This window comes from Penicillium waksmanii (assembly GCF_028829765.1).
Source record: "Penicillium waksmanii strain IBT 27052 chromosome Unknown utg000008l:1.0-5622682.0:1.0-5626561.0, whole genome shotgun sequence".
Classification (NCBI taxonomy): Eukaryota; Fungi; Ascomycota; class Eurotiomycetes; order Eurotiales; family Aspergillaceae; genus Penicillium; species Penicillium waksmanii.
In genome coordinates, this window is record NW_026643254.1 from 5,262,320 (window position 1) to 5,278,395 (window position 16,076).

General features: G+C 47.6%; 5 protein-coding genes across 5 annotated transcripts; 2 read left to right on the forward strand and 3 right to left on the reverse strand.

Moving 5' to 3' along the window:
* Window positions 1-1,481: 1,481 nt before the first annotated feature.
* On the reverse strand, window positions 1,482-4,452 carry N7481_010285 (DUF3723 domain-containing protein; the record flags this gene model as incomplete). Its single annotated transcript, XM_057269504.1, has 4 exons — window positions 1,482-1,940; window positions 2,071-3,624; window positions 3,684-3,982; window positions 4,035-4,452. 4 exons carry the CDS (start codon window positions 4,450-4,452, stop codon window positions 1,482-1,484), a joined length of 2,730 nt encoding a protein of 909 aa, XP_057120181.1.
* A 251-nt stretch (window positions 4,453-4,703) lies between these two features.
* Window positions 4,704-5,896, forward strand: N7481_010286 (uncharacterized protein; the record flags this gene model as incomplete). The annotated part of the gene is made up of 5 exons (XM_057269505.1): window positions 4,704-5,166; window positions 5,246-5,286; window positions 5,347-5,446; window positions 5,503-5,717; window positions 5,777-5,896. 5 exons carry the CDS (start codon window positions 4,704-4,706, stop codon window positions 5,894-5,896), a joined length of 939 nt encoding a protein of 312 aa, XP_057120182.1.
* Window positions 5,897-6,354: 458 nt separating this feature from the next.
* N7481_010287 (ferric reductase family protein) lies at window positions 6,355-8,151 on the reverse strand (the record flags this gene model as incomplete). The annotated part of the gene is made up of 5 exons (XM_057269506.1): window positions 6,355-6,455; window positions 6,512-6,701; window positions 6,761-6,828; window positions 6,881-7,616; window positions 7,663-8,151. The coding sequence occupies 5 exons, from the start codon at window positions 8,149-8,151 to the stop codon at window positions 6,355-6,357; spliced, it is 1,584 nt and encodes a 527-aa protein (XP_057120183.1).
* Window positions 8,152-10,402: 2,251 nt separating this feature from the next.
* Window positions 10,403-12,442, forward strand: N7481_010288 (MDR family MFS transporter; the record flags this gene model as incomplete). The annotated part of the gene is made up of 8 exons (XM_057269507.1): window positions 10,403-10,600; window positions 10,684-11,083; window positions 11,143-11,172; window positions 11,224-11,339; window positions 11,410-11,615; window positions 11,682-11,752; window positions 11,809-11,947; window positions 12,001-12,442. 8 exons carry the CDS (start codon window positions 10,403-10,405, stop codon window positions 12,440-12,442), a joined length of 1,602 nt encoding a protein of 533 aa, XP_057120184.1.
* Window positions 12,443-12,767: 325 nt separating this feature from the next.
* N7481_010289 (uncharacterized protein) lies at window positions 12,768-13,427 on the reverse strand (the record flags this gene model as incomplete). Its single annotated transcript, XM_057269508.1, has 1 exon — window positions 12,768-13,427. One exon carries the CDS (start codon window positions 13,425-13,427, stop codon window positions 12,768-12,770), a length of 660 nt encoding a protein of 219 aa, XP_057120185.1.
* Window positions 13,428-16,076: the final 2,649 nt, after the last annotated feature.

Genomic DNA, 16,076 nt, shown 5'->3' on the forward strand with positions numbered 1-16,076 from the left:
GGCTGTTCTTCGCTAGAGGAGACCACAGGCTGATAAGAAATCTTTCCGAGAAATCTATCGACACAATCAGATATCCGTCACGAGGATTCCTGCTACTAGATGACTTACTAATGAGGTCTTCATTAGAGACAAGTCGTCCGATTCCTTTGTTCTCGCTCAAAAGTTGAGCCATGAGAATCAAATCCAGGGATAGCGAGAAGGAGAGATGAGCTTTTGCCTGAATTTTGGGGGACAGTGAATGTAGGTCTTCTATCAAGGGCATCTTTTCCGTTAGCATAATGTGGAGTAGATGAGCATGAGTTAGCATACCTACTAGGAGCACTCTTTGCAATTAAGCCAAGGTGAGCTGGTGTATCTTTTCGCATTCAATCACAAAGACGAGTCCAGCTTCATTCCACACCGGCGACAAATTATGTTGGCAGAGGCTAAGAGCCAGGTTTAGGTTGCGTTATTTCTAGAAGAAATCAGTAGCTAATATCGATATTGTCCTTTCAATCGTGTTCACAGGGAGTCAGGAAAGATGACAAGGGCTGGACTTTTTTGGGTTTACTGCCACGATAGCAGCTCTCTTGGTGGCGAGACTTTTAGTTTATCGGAAAAGCCGTGAACTGCGTCATAACCTGCACAGTTGCAGCAATTACCGGGGACTGGGGAGAAATCCGAGTAAATTAACTCTCCAATTTGACCTGTTGCATACTGCACAGTCAAATACTTGCTGTTGCTCACGGCTACACCAGTCTTCCCTTGCTGATGAACCATATTGAGTGTTTTTCCGACATGACTGCATCTTTTCGTGTATATCAACAGCTTTGTCTCAACATTCAAAGATCAACATCTACCTGTAAGAAAGTAAGCCAGATTTTGTCTCAGAGAAATGGTACCTAGCTAAAGGTCGGTGGTGAACGTTGAACGCGTGATCGAAGCTTTTCTGCGGCATTCGCACGACTGCTCAGATGGTGCCAACGGTGGCAAAAGCTTTATCATATATTGTGTCACCAGAAAACCTTGTTATCAACGATGATAATTGATCAATTCGGTGATGATTATCTGACACCCAACATCGTAAAGATAAATCGGTATGTGCAATTGTCCACCAATATACTTTCATATCATGTTGTTGAGATGTTTGTTTTTTCTGCTTCCACTAGCATCAATTCCTGTCTGGCATTCTTCTGTTTGCTATTGTGAAGGTTGCTATTGTGAAGCTGTTGTTTTGTATAAAAAATTATATTCCAGAGGCAGTCTTCTTTACAAACTTGTCCGCACTGCGAGATACAAGTAGATTTGTATGCTCAGTCGCTGTTCTCTTAGTTGGCAGCGCTTCACAAGAACAAGGGCCTTCTGGGAGACTTGGCCTAGAAACAGAGCTCTCTCAGAAGAAAGTCCTCGTGCTCATCTGCTCCCCAAGAAGAAACTCTTAGGAGCCAAAGATTCACATGAAGATCCCGATTGTACCGCGCACCGCCGGGCAAATTGGTTCATCAATATCGTGCACGTCCCACAACGCGAGCAGCCATTGAAATCAGCTTTTCCTCCATCCTTAATCCTTCCGCGGCCACAATGGCTTTCTCTTCATGTGCGGAAATCAAGAATATCGCATTGGTATCATCCGCTGTTGCTGCGTGGTAACAATGGGCTGGACGAAGGCTTTTGAGGCTCACATCGTAGAGTGTAAATCCTTTGCAGGAATACTTTCGTGCGAGCCGCTCCATGGGTGAGGGGTCGGACGGGTCTACGAGGAGACAGTCTGATTGATTCCACTGACTTCGTTCGAGCGACCAGAACTTGATCTCAATCAGCTCTTGTGTAGATGCCTGGCCTTTGGGATCAGTATCTTGTGCTGTAATGTGTTCGGTGTCTCTGTGTATTCCCTCCGCCAGGCGATCACCCGAGGTTGCCAGAGAGTTGTGGGTATTATCTGGCACAATTAGGTCTTCAGGCTCAGTTTGCTTATGATGGAGTAGACTGAGCTCTTCGTTGAGCCGGTCGCTCTCCCTCCTTTCTTCTAGCTCCTCCTGCTCTGATTGGGCCCTTCTGAGACCATGAAGGAAAGCCTCCAGCTCTTCTGACATAGGGGGGACGGCTTTCTTCTGACAGGATTACCGTCTCTGATGAAGACCGTCGCTGTGACGTAGGATTGGTGAATGACTGAGCAGCGCTTTCGGGCACAGACGCAGTGTGTGGGTTGAGCTCCTCTTCTGTCGCTCTTTCGTCCTGACCCCATTGAAGCGAGACTGTCTCCAACGAGATCTGAGTACATTCGCTTCCAGCATCTTCAAGGGCTAGCTCAGCTCTGGGTGAGCAGCGAGAAAGATCCGTTCCCAGCACCGATTCGTCATGTGTCCGTCTGAGAGTGGTGTGATCTCCACCTGAAGGACTTATCCGATCTAAGTCCATCGGCTCAGGTGCAACTTCTGAGCCTTCCGTCTCACAGGAAACCAGTTGGTGTGTAGGGAAATTGCTTTTTCGAAGAAGGGATGACCTGCCTGATGTATCCATGTGGTGTGCAGATCCATCCATTGGGTCGTGGCATTCGATAAACAATGGCGACTGTAGCATCCCCTCCGCCTCTGTGTCTGCATTCATACCACCATTCTCTGTGGTGGAGCTTGGCCCCACCCTTGATGACTTCCCCAAAAAGGCGAAAAAGACACAACGCCGAACAAAAAAGCTAGTGATTGTATCGGCGGCATCGACATCAGCATGCAGTCGATCTAAGAATAACAAAGGGGCATCTTGAACATGGGTGCGGGTTTGCGGAACCCCAGAGCGAGCGTGCGTCTTGACGGTGCTGTCTGCCAAAAGATCTCGCGGGGGACCGGGCCGATCGGGCACAGCTTCAGTAAAACACTCTACAATCCGGCGCACCAGAATATCAAAGTGCTGGTCATCGTATCTATACCGGCCTGGCTTCCGGGCCTGGAGAAGGGCCGATCGTGCAATTTGGTGATCCGGAGAACTGTTCAGCAGCCCATCAATTTCTGGGGACCTAAAGCCGAGCCGGTGAGCTAGATGGGCCATGTCGTAGATCGCGCGCGGGTCCGGCTTAGCGCGAGTGGGGTTGGCCAACAGATCATCAGAGTTCTTGGGGTCCGGGGGCATCAGTGGATAATGCCGCATAGCATACAGCCATAACTGTTGGTATCCTGTCTCGAGGCATTCCGTCTCGGGCGCATGAAGGCGTCGGAAGGTAGACTTTGAGGTCTGAATGATACACTTCCCTTTCTCTCGGTGATCTTTCTCAGGCTCCGAGTCTGGATCAAAGATCGAGCTCATGCCTTCCCTCACAGATCGGGGTGATGGACCCAAAAGCCGCTTCAGGCATTGAGCGCAACTCTCTAGATACTTGAAATCCTCAAAGAAAGTGTATAAGGACGGGATGAGACCATCAAAATCTTTCATTTTGGCGCATATAGCATTTCGCTCATCAGCACTGAATTCGGCAAACACAAGTCCACTGAGAACCAGCCCGCATGCCTCCCTTTCATCAGCGTGTGATTTACCTGGTGCCAGTAACTGCAGGGTGTGAACCGTGTCTTGATCGATTTTCTTCATCAGACGCCGATCCGATCCCACCAGAGAAGACCAGAAGTCCAAGATGTGATCGAAATAGGTTCCTATCTCCTGAGAGACGAAGAGTCGTCATTAGCTAGAAAATTGCAGCAACTTGGGCTGAAGCTCACCTCAATGCAGCCCGAAGCGATCAATCGATGAAGGAGGCTGATTCTCATCCCACCCGGCCAAAGCCCGGGAATCGCCAACAATCGGTCAAATGCATGCCGGAGGCGACGGTTCTTTTTATTGTCAAGTTGATCCAAGCGCTCTTGATTGCTGGGCGATAGTCTCACGAACCAACGCTCTCGAAAAGCTTCATTGCCCTCGCCCTCATACTGTCTGATCTTGCGATAGACTTCCCCATCAGTCGGTTTCTTCTGATTGGAATATTCATCCACCAACGCCGCTCTCAATTCTCGGTCGATGTCTTTTGGAACAGTCAGGATCAATCTATGGGAGCGCCCGGGTATATCACGTACCGTCTGTGTAGAGATCAACCGTCCACCAGCGATCCGCCGGAGGAAGTACCTCAACACCCGCTTGTACACGATGACGGCCATGGAGACCCCGAAGTTGCCCCGCTCTAAATTCCAGTCGAAGAATTTGCCGGCCTTCGGTTGTCAGCAAGGCTTCCTGGGGAACATTCGCCTTCTGCAATGCTTCTGCGAGATTATGTCGAGACACGGTTGCTGGAACATGGTTTTGGACATCTAGGCGGCGACAACGATTCTTTCGGAAGATGTTTCGTAGCCGGTCCAAATTCTTAGGGTCCAGGTCCCGTGGTAAGGGAGGTTCGAATTGAATCTGGCAGATGCTGATTTTAGCTGCACCAATGTATTTCATTCGTCGTTCTGCTGCGAGCCGCACTTCTTGTTCGGTAAAGACGTGTCGAGTCATGGTGTCAGGAGAAATATGGGGCTCAGGATTGGCTTGGTTTTATCGGGCGTGAATGCCTTTATAAGTACATCTGGACGCCCTCGTTGTGGTGGCTCAACGTTGGCACTGCGTTTTTTGCCGGTGAAGATCTGATCCAATACCCTAGTGTTCCACCCGTACGAAATACCCATTTAAATCGGGCAAAATTTCCTTTCTGTTTCGTGCTCCTTTTCGGCTTTCAACTATTAGCCAAATTCTATCCTGCTTCCATGATGCGAAAACTCGGCGAAAAGAGAGTGACAAGAATCCAGGCCGCTCAGGTTGCATTACTCCCCCAGCCGCAAACCCAAATAGAAGTATCACCGGTAACGGACCTCATACCCGGCCCACAACCTCTCCATCTAGGACCCGCGCCTGGAAAGAGGTCCATCACTTCCTCAACTTCGGAGCACACCGGCAAGAAAAATCGATCGATGCCACAAAGCCCGCCTCGCCAGGAGACTATGCAGTGGCGGAGCATTATCGGTTCGGGCCTGACAGTCCGAGACGAATCTCCTTGGGGTACTTTCAGAAAGTACTACGATTGTGACCTAGCTGGCCCCGTCGCGGTATGCGTTCGATCATCTGGAGACCGCGGTGTCTGGGCGGTGCGCCAGTATCCGATTGAGGACGCTGACAAGATACTGCGGATCCTCCGCTCCATGCGCCATGAGAACCTGGCCTCCATTCGGGAGTGTTTTCGCACTCCCGAGCTTCTATACACACTGGGGGGATTTTGACCCTCTCGTTCTGGATCATATCGTCGCTTATAAAGCCTTCCCAGACGAGCAGGAGCTGGCAGCCATAATGTCTCAGGTTTGTTCCTCATTTCCTCTCACCTACCTGCCAGGCGGCCAAATGGCTGATTATGTACAGCTCGTTGACGGGCTGTTATATCTTGTGGCGAACAACTTCCATCACACATCTCTGGACTGTTCTAGCGTCATTGTGAATCTCAATGGGCAGGTCAAAATCGGTAAGTTTATTCCACTTCTACCTTCCCACTCAATCTCACCTAATCAGGCACGGTAGCACGGATCGATTGCTGTGTGTTCCGGCAAAGAGGTAGAGTCGATGCCAGTGATCTGGCACCAGTCTCGAGAATTATGATGGAATTGATGCAAAAATATGTCAAAGAAGATGGGGCTGTAGGCATTGATAATCTCGACCGCTGGAGAAATTGCCCGGCTGCGATCGAATTTCTCTGCGCGACAACATCGGCAAGCTCTTTTGAGGAATTGAAAGAGGTTTGTTTCCTTCAGGTTTTTCCACAACGGTGCTTTCAAACGGTACTAATAATATCTAGCAACGACTGTTGACGGAAATTCCATGCTGCCCAGGGAATCTCATCGGACTTGCGTGGTTCGCGTTGATCTCCGCTCGCACATTCTACTCATATGCGCGAGGGCCCATGAAGAATGATTAAAGCAGAAGTCAAATTTCCATACTGGCACCCCCTGCTCTGTCAACCACAGCAGCGGTAGTTTGGCCAATAAAAAAATTTCATGCACGGTACGGTAACCGACAATCTTCCTGTTCCTCATTGTCCAAGCTTTTGTTCTATCTGCTATTAAATAATACTTATTTTGATTTTGATAGAAAGGATTTGAATTAATTGCATCATCAATCAAGGTCTAGCCGCTGTTTCTCAGTGTAATGCCTGGCCCCGGTAATTTCATAATTGACCAAGTAGCTCATTCAAATCGGCTGATCAGGTAGATTCGGAGATCCAATCCGCAACTTTTTCCGTCGTAAATCGCATTTCAATTGCCCAAATATCACTTTTTTACTACTCTTTCGAGTGCATGGAAGACAACTCCAACTAGCATCATATTCTCGGGACTACTCATTGCGTTTGTTCCATGCGAACTCCCTATCATTTCATTACTCCGGCTGGTATTCCAGCTCCGAAAGCCTCACGCCACGATGCAAAAAGCCCTTGACGGTCTTTCGGATCTGGTCTCTGAGACTACCTGCCGCTGAAACTAGAAAGAAATTAGTATACGATAGAATAGAGCCAGGCTACGGTAGGGTCACTTACCCATCACCAAGGTCCGGCCTTGCTCATCGCGGATATTCGCTAACCTCTCGATCTGGTCTCCCGATGCCTCGAGCGAGACTATGTTGTCATAATCGGGTGCACCTTGGTAAAAGCAGGCTCTTTCATGTTTTCCTATTGGCGTCTTATCATGAGCAAGCCCTTTTTCGACGTAGATTGAAATGGTGAGAATCTGTAGATGTATTACCGTCAATAATAAACAAAGTTTCTATTTTGAAGCCGGTGACTTACATAGCCTTTATCTATAATATCGTCCTCCAGGAGGGGGTTCAGCAGGTCCTCGGCTGCGCTGACCATTTCTAATTTGTTAGTGCTGTTGCTGGCTGACTGGAAGCGGAAGGGTCTTCTCACCAATTGATTCTATCTGCCATACCAAATGCAGCCGACGGACATGAAGTGTGCAGGTATTATATCCATGTATCATCTTCTTCAGATAAGGGATTGTTGCGGCGATTCCGAAACCACTCGCAATCAGTAGCACGGTTTCGAACCCGTCAACAATCTCACTAGTACCGTGTGGGCCTGTGAACATGGCCAGAAATGGTACAGGACACCCAGGAGCACCAGCGGCAAGACTCAGTAAGTCTGATGTCATGCCACCGCGTGGCTGCACAAATAGCTCAATCGTGTCATGTCTTCCGTGCGACCACGATGTGACTATGAAAGGGTGCGTTTGAAGCCACGACCAAGATCCGGCTGACGGTATCCACAGGTTGATATACTTGGCCGCATCGATCTTGATAGATCTGGGCAGAACCAGACGAATCTGGGCCGCTTTTCTTAGCTTAGGATGTGTCAGAGATCCTTCTGGAGTGAAGGATACAAAGGCCCGAGGAGCACCGTGGCCCGAAAATAGCCCGTTCGTGTAACATAAGTTGACAATCTCCAGGAATGTAGTCAGGGCCAGCATTACCAGCGACACGTAAAGGTAAAATCTTGGCAAAAGTCTCTGATCTGGGAGATGTCGCCACGTGCCATATAAGAAGAGAGCAGTCAGGGCTTGGTGGCTTCGGAGGAAGACTTCATAGCACCGTCGACGAAGCCAGGGGAGGGAGATGAGGGCAAGGGTGGCCAAGGAAACTGACCCCTATCATCGTTAGTCCTGAATTCATGACAGCGAGAAGGAAACTTACAATCAGGGTGAATATGTTACGTATTGCCCAAAGAGGAAAACTGAATTCCCGGCTCTGGCATTCTGCAATCACGTGAAAAGCCAGCAGAGCAACGGACATCCAACCTGATGCCTGGTGAATCTTGCAGCAAGTACGCCAGGTAATACCCAGAAGGTCAGCCAGGTAACCGAGGTGAGTGGCTGAGAGGGGAAAGATCAGGTTGATGAGAGCCAGCTCTCCGGCTCGGCGGCCGGCTTGGGGGATGGAGTCTGTATGGAATAAAATCACAGTTATATTGACCACAATGTAGGCAAAATAGATGAGAACATTCAACCGGGACCAAGGGCCCCAAATCCGATGCCTGTGGATGAGAGCCGGAAGTGTGAGATACCGAGAGATCATAACAGAACAGGCCTCGATCCAGCCAATCATAGCGGTTCGGGTCTGGATTAGAAAGAGAGCTAAAAAGCAGCCTCCAACGGCGATCGCATAAACCGATGACACATACATCCTTAGCGGGATCTCCAATTACAATGGACCTTGGATGACGGCATATGAGGGGAGAGCGGACCTCTTTTATATGAAAGCCATTAACCACGGCATCGTCATGTCCCTATTGGCGATACCTTGCTGCGAAGGCAGAAGCATCAGGAACAAGAAGCAGAACACTTCAGAGAGCCTCCACTAAAGTGTTTTCGGTATCAAAATTTCCAGCTATTGCAGACATCGAAATGAATGAGCTGCCGTTGAGTGCACTGGGAAGAGAGTGTGTCAGATAATGAAGGCTATTTAAGACTCACAAATGCATTCCTTCTCGCTCTGAATCAACAAATCAGGATCTTCAAGAGACGATAATGGAGTGGAACTGCCATAAAAATGAGGTTGTTCTTTCCTTCCGTCCGATGTATTGTGAGACTCTTAGTCATTCTCGGCGATTCTGAGCGCGCAACTTTATCTCACATAATGACAGGTCCATTCCTAGCTAGCACCGATTGTGCTGCACGGAAGTATTTGCTTAAACATGGAGATCCATAACATGCAGCCTGAATATAGCGATAAATTAAGAGGGTGAGTGCAGTTAATCAACGGATGTACGAAGCGACTCCGCATTGTGTGTGCTCAAGAGGAGGTTGGGGTTCGGCTTAGCATTTTTAAAAGTGCGAGTTGGGTGGCGAGATCCACACCCTTTACTTCATAATCATATTTGATGCATCTTACTGGCTACATTAACATTTGGGAATGTGTTGCATGACTCCATACTGAAAAGTTGCAATCTGCATCTACATTTCTAGTCTCGGCGTATACAAGAGTGTGGATTTCGCGTCTAACTTCATAGGAGGACCACTCATAGCTCAGTATTTACGGGAGGCAGTAATATGATAGCGCACAAACAGAAAGAAACATTTCCCTTGCTATTTTACATCATTCCTCTTGAAAAAACTCTTTGCGATTCTTTTGCCATAGGGACGGGCTCGGGGCTCGAGGAAGCGCGACTGAAATCCTGGGAGTAGAATTGAAAGTATGCAGAACTATGGTATCCTGTGTCTCCTCAGCCAAGGTATAAGTATCCAACGTGCAGTCGAATCTGTGACCATCATAACCCATCAGACTCCCGGCTGGCGTACACCCGCAAAGGAAACCTGCGAAATGACCCCCGACAGATACGTGTCATCCACGGCCCTCGCCTCTGATTTCCGCTCCAGGCGCTATCGTGAGTCTGTCATGTACAATCAAAATTTTTTTATTAATTCTGAATAGCTTTTCTTGAATATCCAAGATGACACCAAGCAAGAACATGTTTCTATCATTTATTTTACCAAATCGTGGAGCAGGTATCGCTACTTGAAAATCATCAACAAAATCTCATGTCTGAACTCGAACGTCTGCGCAATTATTCATGGACCCTGTACCATGAATATAATAAGGCAATGGGAGAGCTAGAGCAGGCCAAAATGCACCAGTGATCTGAATGTGGATAACAAAGAACTATTCATTGCGCCGTAAACAACGCTCTATTTGACGGCCATGAGACACTGGCAAGACGAATCCCAGTTCTTCTCTCAAATTTCAACTTCTTCCATAATCGATATAAACTTTCATAGACTGCAAGCACTGCCGCAGCGCTCGCCTATTGTCCTGCGGAGCTGGGCGAATAGCTCACAAAACGTGGCAAGTTCTATCCGCCGATATCGTTCTTCGAGTTCATTCCAGAGGTCGCGGGATGTCTCCAGCCCCGCGACATGGATGCTGATATGGGGGGACAGGTACCGGAAGATGGTGTGGTAGGCTTCGGCTTCGCGGCGCGACCATTCACGGTGGCGCTCGAATGCCTGGACCTCCACTTCGAGGCGCGCTTCGATGGCGCGTTGCCTCACCGCCCCAACCAGGTTCCACCAAGGGGTGGATGTTCTAGAAGGCCATGACGCGACGCTATCCTCCAATAAGTAGGACGGCGGATTAACGTCACCGAATTAGGAAATTAGCTAGCCAATCAGCTCACGATTCTTTGTTACTACCCTTCCCAAAGAAGTTACCTATCAACCAATCATAGGTCTGATTATCTTACTTGCCAAAAACATTCACAAGAATGGACTAAAGCTTGACTTTCAAGATTGATTTAATGGGCAGTACATATGTTCCTATTCAGTGGTACGATACATTTTCATATCTCACAGTTTCTATGCTGATATATGTTTTTTTTCTATCGATCGCTCTTCAAATGTTTCCCTCTCACACCTACTAGACAACTGATCTCTCCAAGATGGAACACCGGCAGCAAAATACACCAGAAGGAAATATCATGGACCAGTATCTTGACCGTCAAAATCAAGTGACTGGGAATTGCGATATCATGAGGTCTAAAGGAAACTCAGAGCCCACAACGTTCATATATCCATCAGGACTGAAATTGGTTCTTATCTTTGTGGCTCTGTGCTTAACGGTTTTCTTGGTCGCCTTGGTTCGTACAACAAAAGTTCCTACATCCCTCTAGAAGGAATTTTGACTCCGAAATGCCGTCTAATAACAAAAACTTATAACCAGGACCAAACCATTATAGCTACCGCCATCCCGACGATCACCTCTCAATTCCATAGCGTGGAAGATATTGGATGGTATGGTAGTGCTTTTCTCCTCACCACATGCAGCTTCCAACTGTTTTTTGGCAAGCTCTACACTCTGTTACCCATCAAATGGACATTTGTTGTCGCTGTTTTAATATTCGAAATCGGCTCGGCGATTTGCGGTGCCAGCCCCAATTCCCTCGCCCTCATCATTGGACGAGCTGTGGCCGGCATTGGAGGCGCAGGCATCTTTTCCGGCGCATTGATTATTATCGCCAAATCAGTACCCCTCTCAAAGCGACCAGTCTTCACGGGCGTAATTGGAGCGGTGTGGGGTATAGCCAGTGTTGCCGGTCCTTTATTAGGAGGCGCTTTTACAAGTGAGTTCTTGTTTGCTCAGAAATGCTATATTAACAAGGTGTTTATCTAATTACTCTAGCTCACGTTTCTTGGCGCTGGTGCTTCTATAGTAGGAAGTCCTTTATCTCTTCGCTGGTCTCAAGTTAACTTGACCCCACAGTTAATCTCCCTGTCGGCGCCGCGACCATCCCGCTCATTATCTTTTTCCTTCCCTCGCAGGGGCCACGAATGAAACCCCAACAAAACATCTGGGATATTTTCGGCCAATTTGATCCCGTTGGGACGGTTCTCTTCGTGGCAAGCATCATTTGTCTTCTGATGGCAATTCAATGGGGGGGGAAGCCAGTACCCTTGGAGTGACGGCCGCATTATTGCTTTGTTGACTGCATTCGGTGTACTTCTTGTTGCTTGGGTCATAGTTCAATGGCGTGGCGGCGATAATGCCACAGTGCCGCTTCGGGTTTTGCGACAACGCTCTGTTGCATTTTCGACATTTTACATCTTCTTTGGAAGCGCATCATTCGTTCTGTTGATATACTACTTGCCAATTTGGTAAGCTGCAATTTCCCATTCCTATCCTTTGTGTTAACTTGCTTGTTAAAATCGATAATAAAACAGGTTTCAAGCAATCAAATATGACGCCGCAGATCAGTCGGGCATCCATAGCCTACCAACTGTGTTGAGCGTCGGTACGTATAACGATTTTAATCCACTGGAACACGGAGCAACTGACAAATATTATAAGTGGTATTTGCCATTATGGGTGGACTAAGCGTCACTGTTGTTGGATACTACACCCCATTTATGATAGCAGGGTCGATGGTCATGGCGATTGGCGCAGGCCTATTTCTCCTATTTAGAACAAATACCTCCCTTGCGATGTGGTGCGTAATGTTTGAACGGTACCAGCTACTTAATTGCTGCTAACAAGTCCTAGGCTGGGATTTCAAGTCGTCTTCGGTGCAGGAGCTGGGATCGGACTTGAGCTCCCAAACATCGCTGTCCAGACTGTTCTCCCCGAGAAGGACGTCTCCATCGGTACATGCTTGGTGGTATTCGCTCGCTCCCTTGGGGGTGCTATTTTTGTCTCAGTAGGACAAAATGTTTTCAGTAACTGTATCGTCTCTGGTATCCTTGCCCGTGTTCCCGAGCTGGATCCCTACATTATCCTGCAGACCGGGGCGACTGAGTTACGGCATGAAGTGAAACAATCCAGTTTGGGGGACGACAAAGTGCTAGCTGTGGTCCTGGAAATCTACAACGATGCCATTGTCCAAGCATTTGTACTCGCCTTGGCCTTGGCCTGTATATCAATTGTGGGTGCAATTGGCGTCGAATGGCGAACAGTGAAAAAGCTCCCCACAGAGAGACAGATTTGAGAAGTGATCGAGCGTGGAGATGTGGATGCACGAAAGAGAGAGAGGAGGTACCCAGACACACAAAAGGCATGGCATCCTGGATGCCTGAGGCATCACGCTTCAACAAGAAAAACATTGGCAGTGAGTGAATTTGGAGGACAATAATCTGTTGAATTCCTGCAGGGGCGAGCGCACCCTGGCCAGTGCAAAGGTTTTACCGGTCGCGTTGTCGGCTTAAATAGAAAATCAATACAGTACAGTTTGTTTTAATGAATAACCTCTCCTTTCTCATGGAAGGCTTCTGCCCATATTTCTAGTTGCCGCCAAATAAAATCAGAGAAGAAGTTCAATTGAACATATCAACATTGAAGAATTCCCAAAACCATGAATCTGAAGCGATCTCGCGGCTCGACATATCACCCGTATTTTCAGGAATCCCAGATTGCGACAACATGTTATTAGATTGAGATTTGAGTGCGCCCAAGGGGCTGGCGTAGCCTGCAGTTGCGTAAACTTGCGTATCCGATCCAATCGCTAGGCCCCGTTGAAGCTGCGCCTGGTTGGAAATTCCGGGCACTGGGGAGGCACGGATTTTAGCGTGACTCCCTTTGCCTACCGACCTTTCGTTGTTTTCGAATATCGACTTGGGTGTATCACTGCGAAGCCAGTTCTTTAATTGTGACATGATTAAAAACGCCCGACTTAAAGAACTGCAACTATCCTCCGCGGTGAGCCCTTTCGAAATGAGTAAAAGCCGCTCAATGTACTCTTCTAAGCGCAACTGACCGACTGAGATGTCTTCACTCAATTTGCATACACGCGCCGAAACTCCTTTGTGTAGTTTCATTAGGAGTATTACTGCGTATATTACGCGGCCAGCGTAAATATGCGGTGGCAAAGCAAGCATATCGGTTATAGATAAGCCGGTAAAGACGTCTAACAGCCCTTGCGCAGCCCGAATGATAGTCCAAATATTTGAGAAATGAGCCGTATTTGGAGTCTGCATCTCAATAAAAGAATATGACTTGAGGGATCTCGCGGAGAAGGGCGCTTTAAATTCATCAATGTTGTGATTGGCGTGCAAAGCTACCTCGTGGGTATATAGTACACTGCCTAGCCTGCCAAATTCGATAAGAGCTGGTATAATCAGTTAAGAATACTCCACGTTTTCGCAACCCAGAGTGTTTGATACACATACATTTTTCAAGTGGAGTATGTCCACCAAAGCTGAGCCCGTCCGTCCGGGCCTGTAGACCCTGTATGGTGCTCAGTGTTTTTGGCTCCTGTAGAACATGCTTGCTAGGGTCGCTTAAATACAATTCTTTATCCGCGACATGACAAACATGCTCTATTGTTAGAAGTTTGCAAAAAAGATCATCGGTAGGAGAGAGCATGGATTCCTTCAAATTATTGAGGTATTCGTCGAGCTGAGGAGTCCAGGCAATGGGATTGGGACGCCGCATTATCAAGGAAAGACTTGAAGGTTTGTCAGTTGCGGAGTCTCTAACAAAAATAGCCAGTCAAGGTGTATCCATATACCTCGTACATAAGAGAAAGCAGCCCAGCCAAGTTCGATGTGCCTCTGCTTGATTCCATTTTTCGTCAATCCTGTGTGGAGCCCGTGGTTCTGCAACTCGGTCCAAGCCAAGGTCTATGGCCATAGACAAGGTAACAGAAGCAAGTTGATTTTGATTTGTTCGTGTATAGTTCTCTGGTGCCCTATACCAAAATGACACAACAAGAAGAGCCTGAATAAGCTCTAATGACTTCTCTCCTTCAAAGATGGCAACTTCTACCAGGAGGTTTCTGGCTTTGAGTGCAAATTGTCTGTGTTGATCAGGGGTGCATAACCCAGCAGGTGCGACACTCAATATGGCCATGAACAGCCACGGCTTGGTCTTTCGCACATTTCCTGCGGTCGTTCCAGGTGGGAATACAACAACAGGGCATATCGGGACTAACTTAGCGATATACTGGTGGAATATCTGTTCTGCTAGACTTATACCGAAGAAATGATCGATCATATATTCTAGCTTATGCCCCCAAGAAGGGCCCAGCTGGGAATGAACTGTCTCAATTAACGAACCATTGTTTGACAATCAAGATTAATCATCTTGCAGAAAAAGGAGGAGTGGAGCACGAATGATTGACAGATAGACTCACAGATACCACTTTCTTCAAGATCCGTCGGTGAGGCCACATGAGCTTGCCTCTCCGGGATGGATCCGGTTTCAAGTAATCCAGATCTTCCCTCTTCAGCAGGTGAAGGTACGCTCATATATGGAGGCTGTGCCGGCTGTAATTGCCTCCCGGCTGAGACGGCTTGTGGTGCTTTGCAAATTGAAATCTCCTTCTTTTGCTCCAAAATCCGACGTCTTTTATCTTCAACCGCGACTAGTGGCTCTGACAAATGACTTTCCAAGGATGCACATTCGGAACTCAAATAGGTCGCCTCGTTTCGAACTCCAGGGTCTCGCCTTCTGTCAAACATTAACATTATGATAGCACAACAGAGAATGGTACGACCACCTTTTTCGGCGGTGAACTACTTGGTCTCTGGTGGAAGCCAAAAAATCATAGTCGTGATCAAATTGGGGAGGTTCATGCTGTACATAATAATTGTCTTGCGTTGATAATGGCCGTGGGGGAGCAGCGGCTAAAGGAACCGGGGCGGTACGTTGACCGCCTTTGCTCAGTTTGAATTTAGAGAAAGCCATTGTGGGCCCATGGAGTCATTAAATATTGCGCTGCTGATTCTGTCCCCTCAAGTATGATCCAAACCGGGGTATTGGTAGGGTTCGGGTGGACGAGTGGACGAGTGCCAACAATAACGTGACTGCCGTAGCCGGTCGGAATATGAATGTTCCGTCTATCATTTCTGCTTTCTGAACCAGCTGTGGGCCTCACGTTGCATGCACGAATGAGATAGCAAGGAGTCTGAATTGGAAATGTCCCCCTGACCATGCAGTTTTATAGATCAGGATGGACTGACTAAGCTAGCGAATATTAACTAACGTAATCCACGGCCGAGCTGCGCACACGGTCGAGCTGCGCACCCCAAAACACATAGTAAATGCAATAAAATACCACTTCATATCTCAACAACCATTTCTATTTATGATATGATATTGAAGTAATATAATCTAGATAGTATTTCTAACCTACTGGCGAGGTATGAGGACATTATTAGAATTAGTAATAGAGTTATATATATTTCTATTACTTATTTCAAAATTACGTCGTATTTGATGGTAAAGCACCATAATAGCCTTCTGAATTGCTTAAGGCCAAGATATGTTATTTCATGTGCTAGGAAGATCCTATATTCGTATACTCAAATAAAAATTAACCATGGTTGTTGAGATATGAAGTAGTAATATATTGCATTTACTATGTGTTTTGGGGTGCGCAGCTCGACCGTGTGCGCAGCTCGGCCGTGGATTAGTTAACTAGTGTAATGGGGGATTCCGCTCTCAACATCGGAGTCAGGTGATTGGGGCCTTAGCAACAAGGCAGCCATTCAGTTTCGGAAGTAGTCCTACTGAGCACGGGTGCTGACTAACAGTCCTACTGAGCCCTAGGGGGGGGTCCCACTGACATGTCTTCTGAGGATAAGTAGCGTTCGTTCCATAGTATCAATAACAACCATGCGATG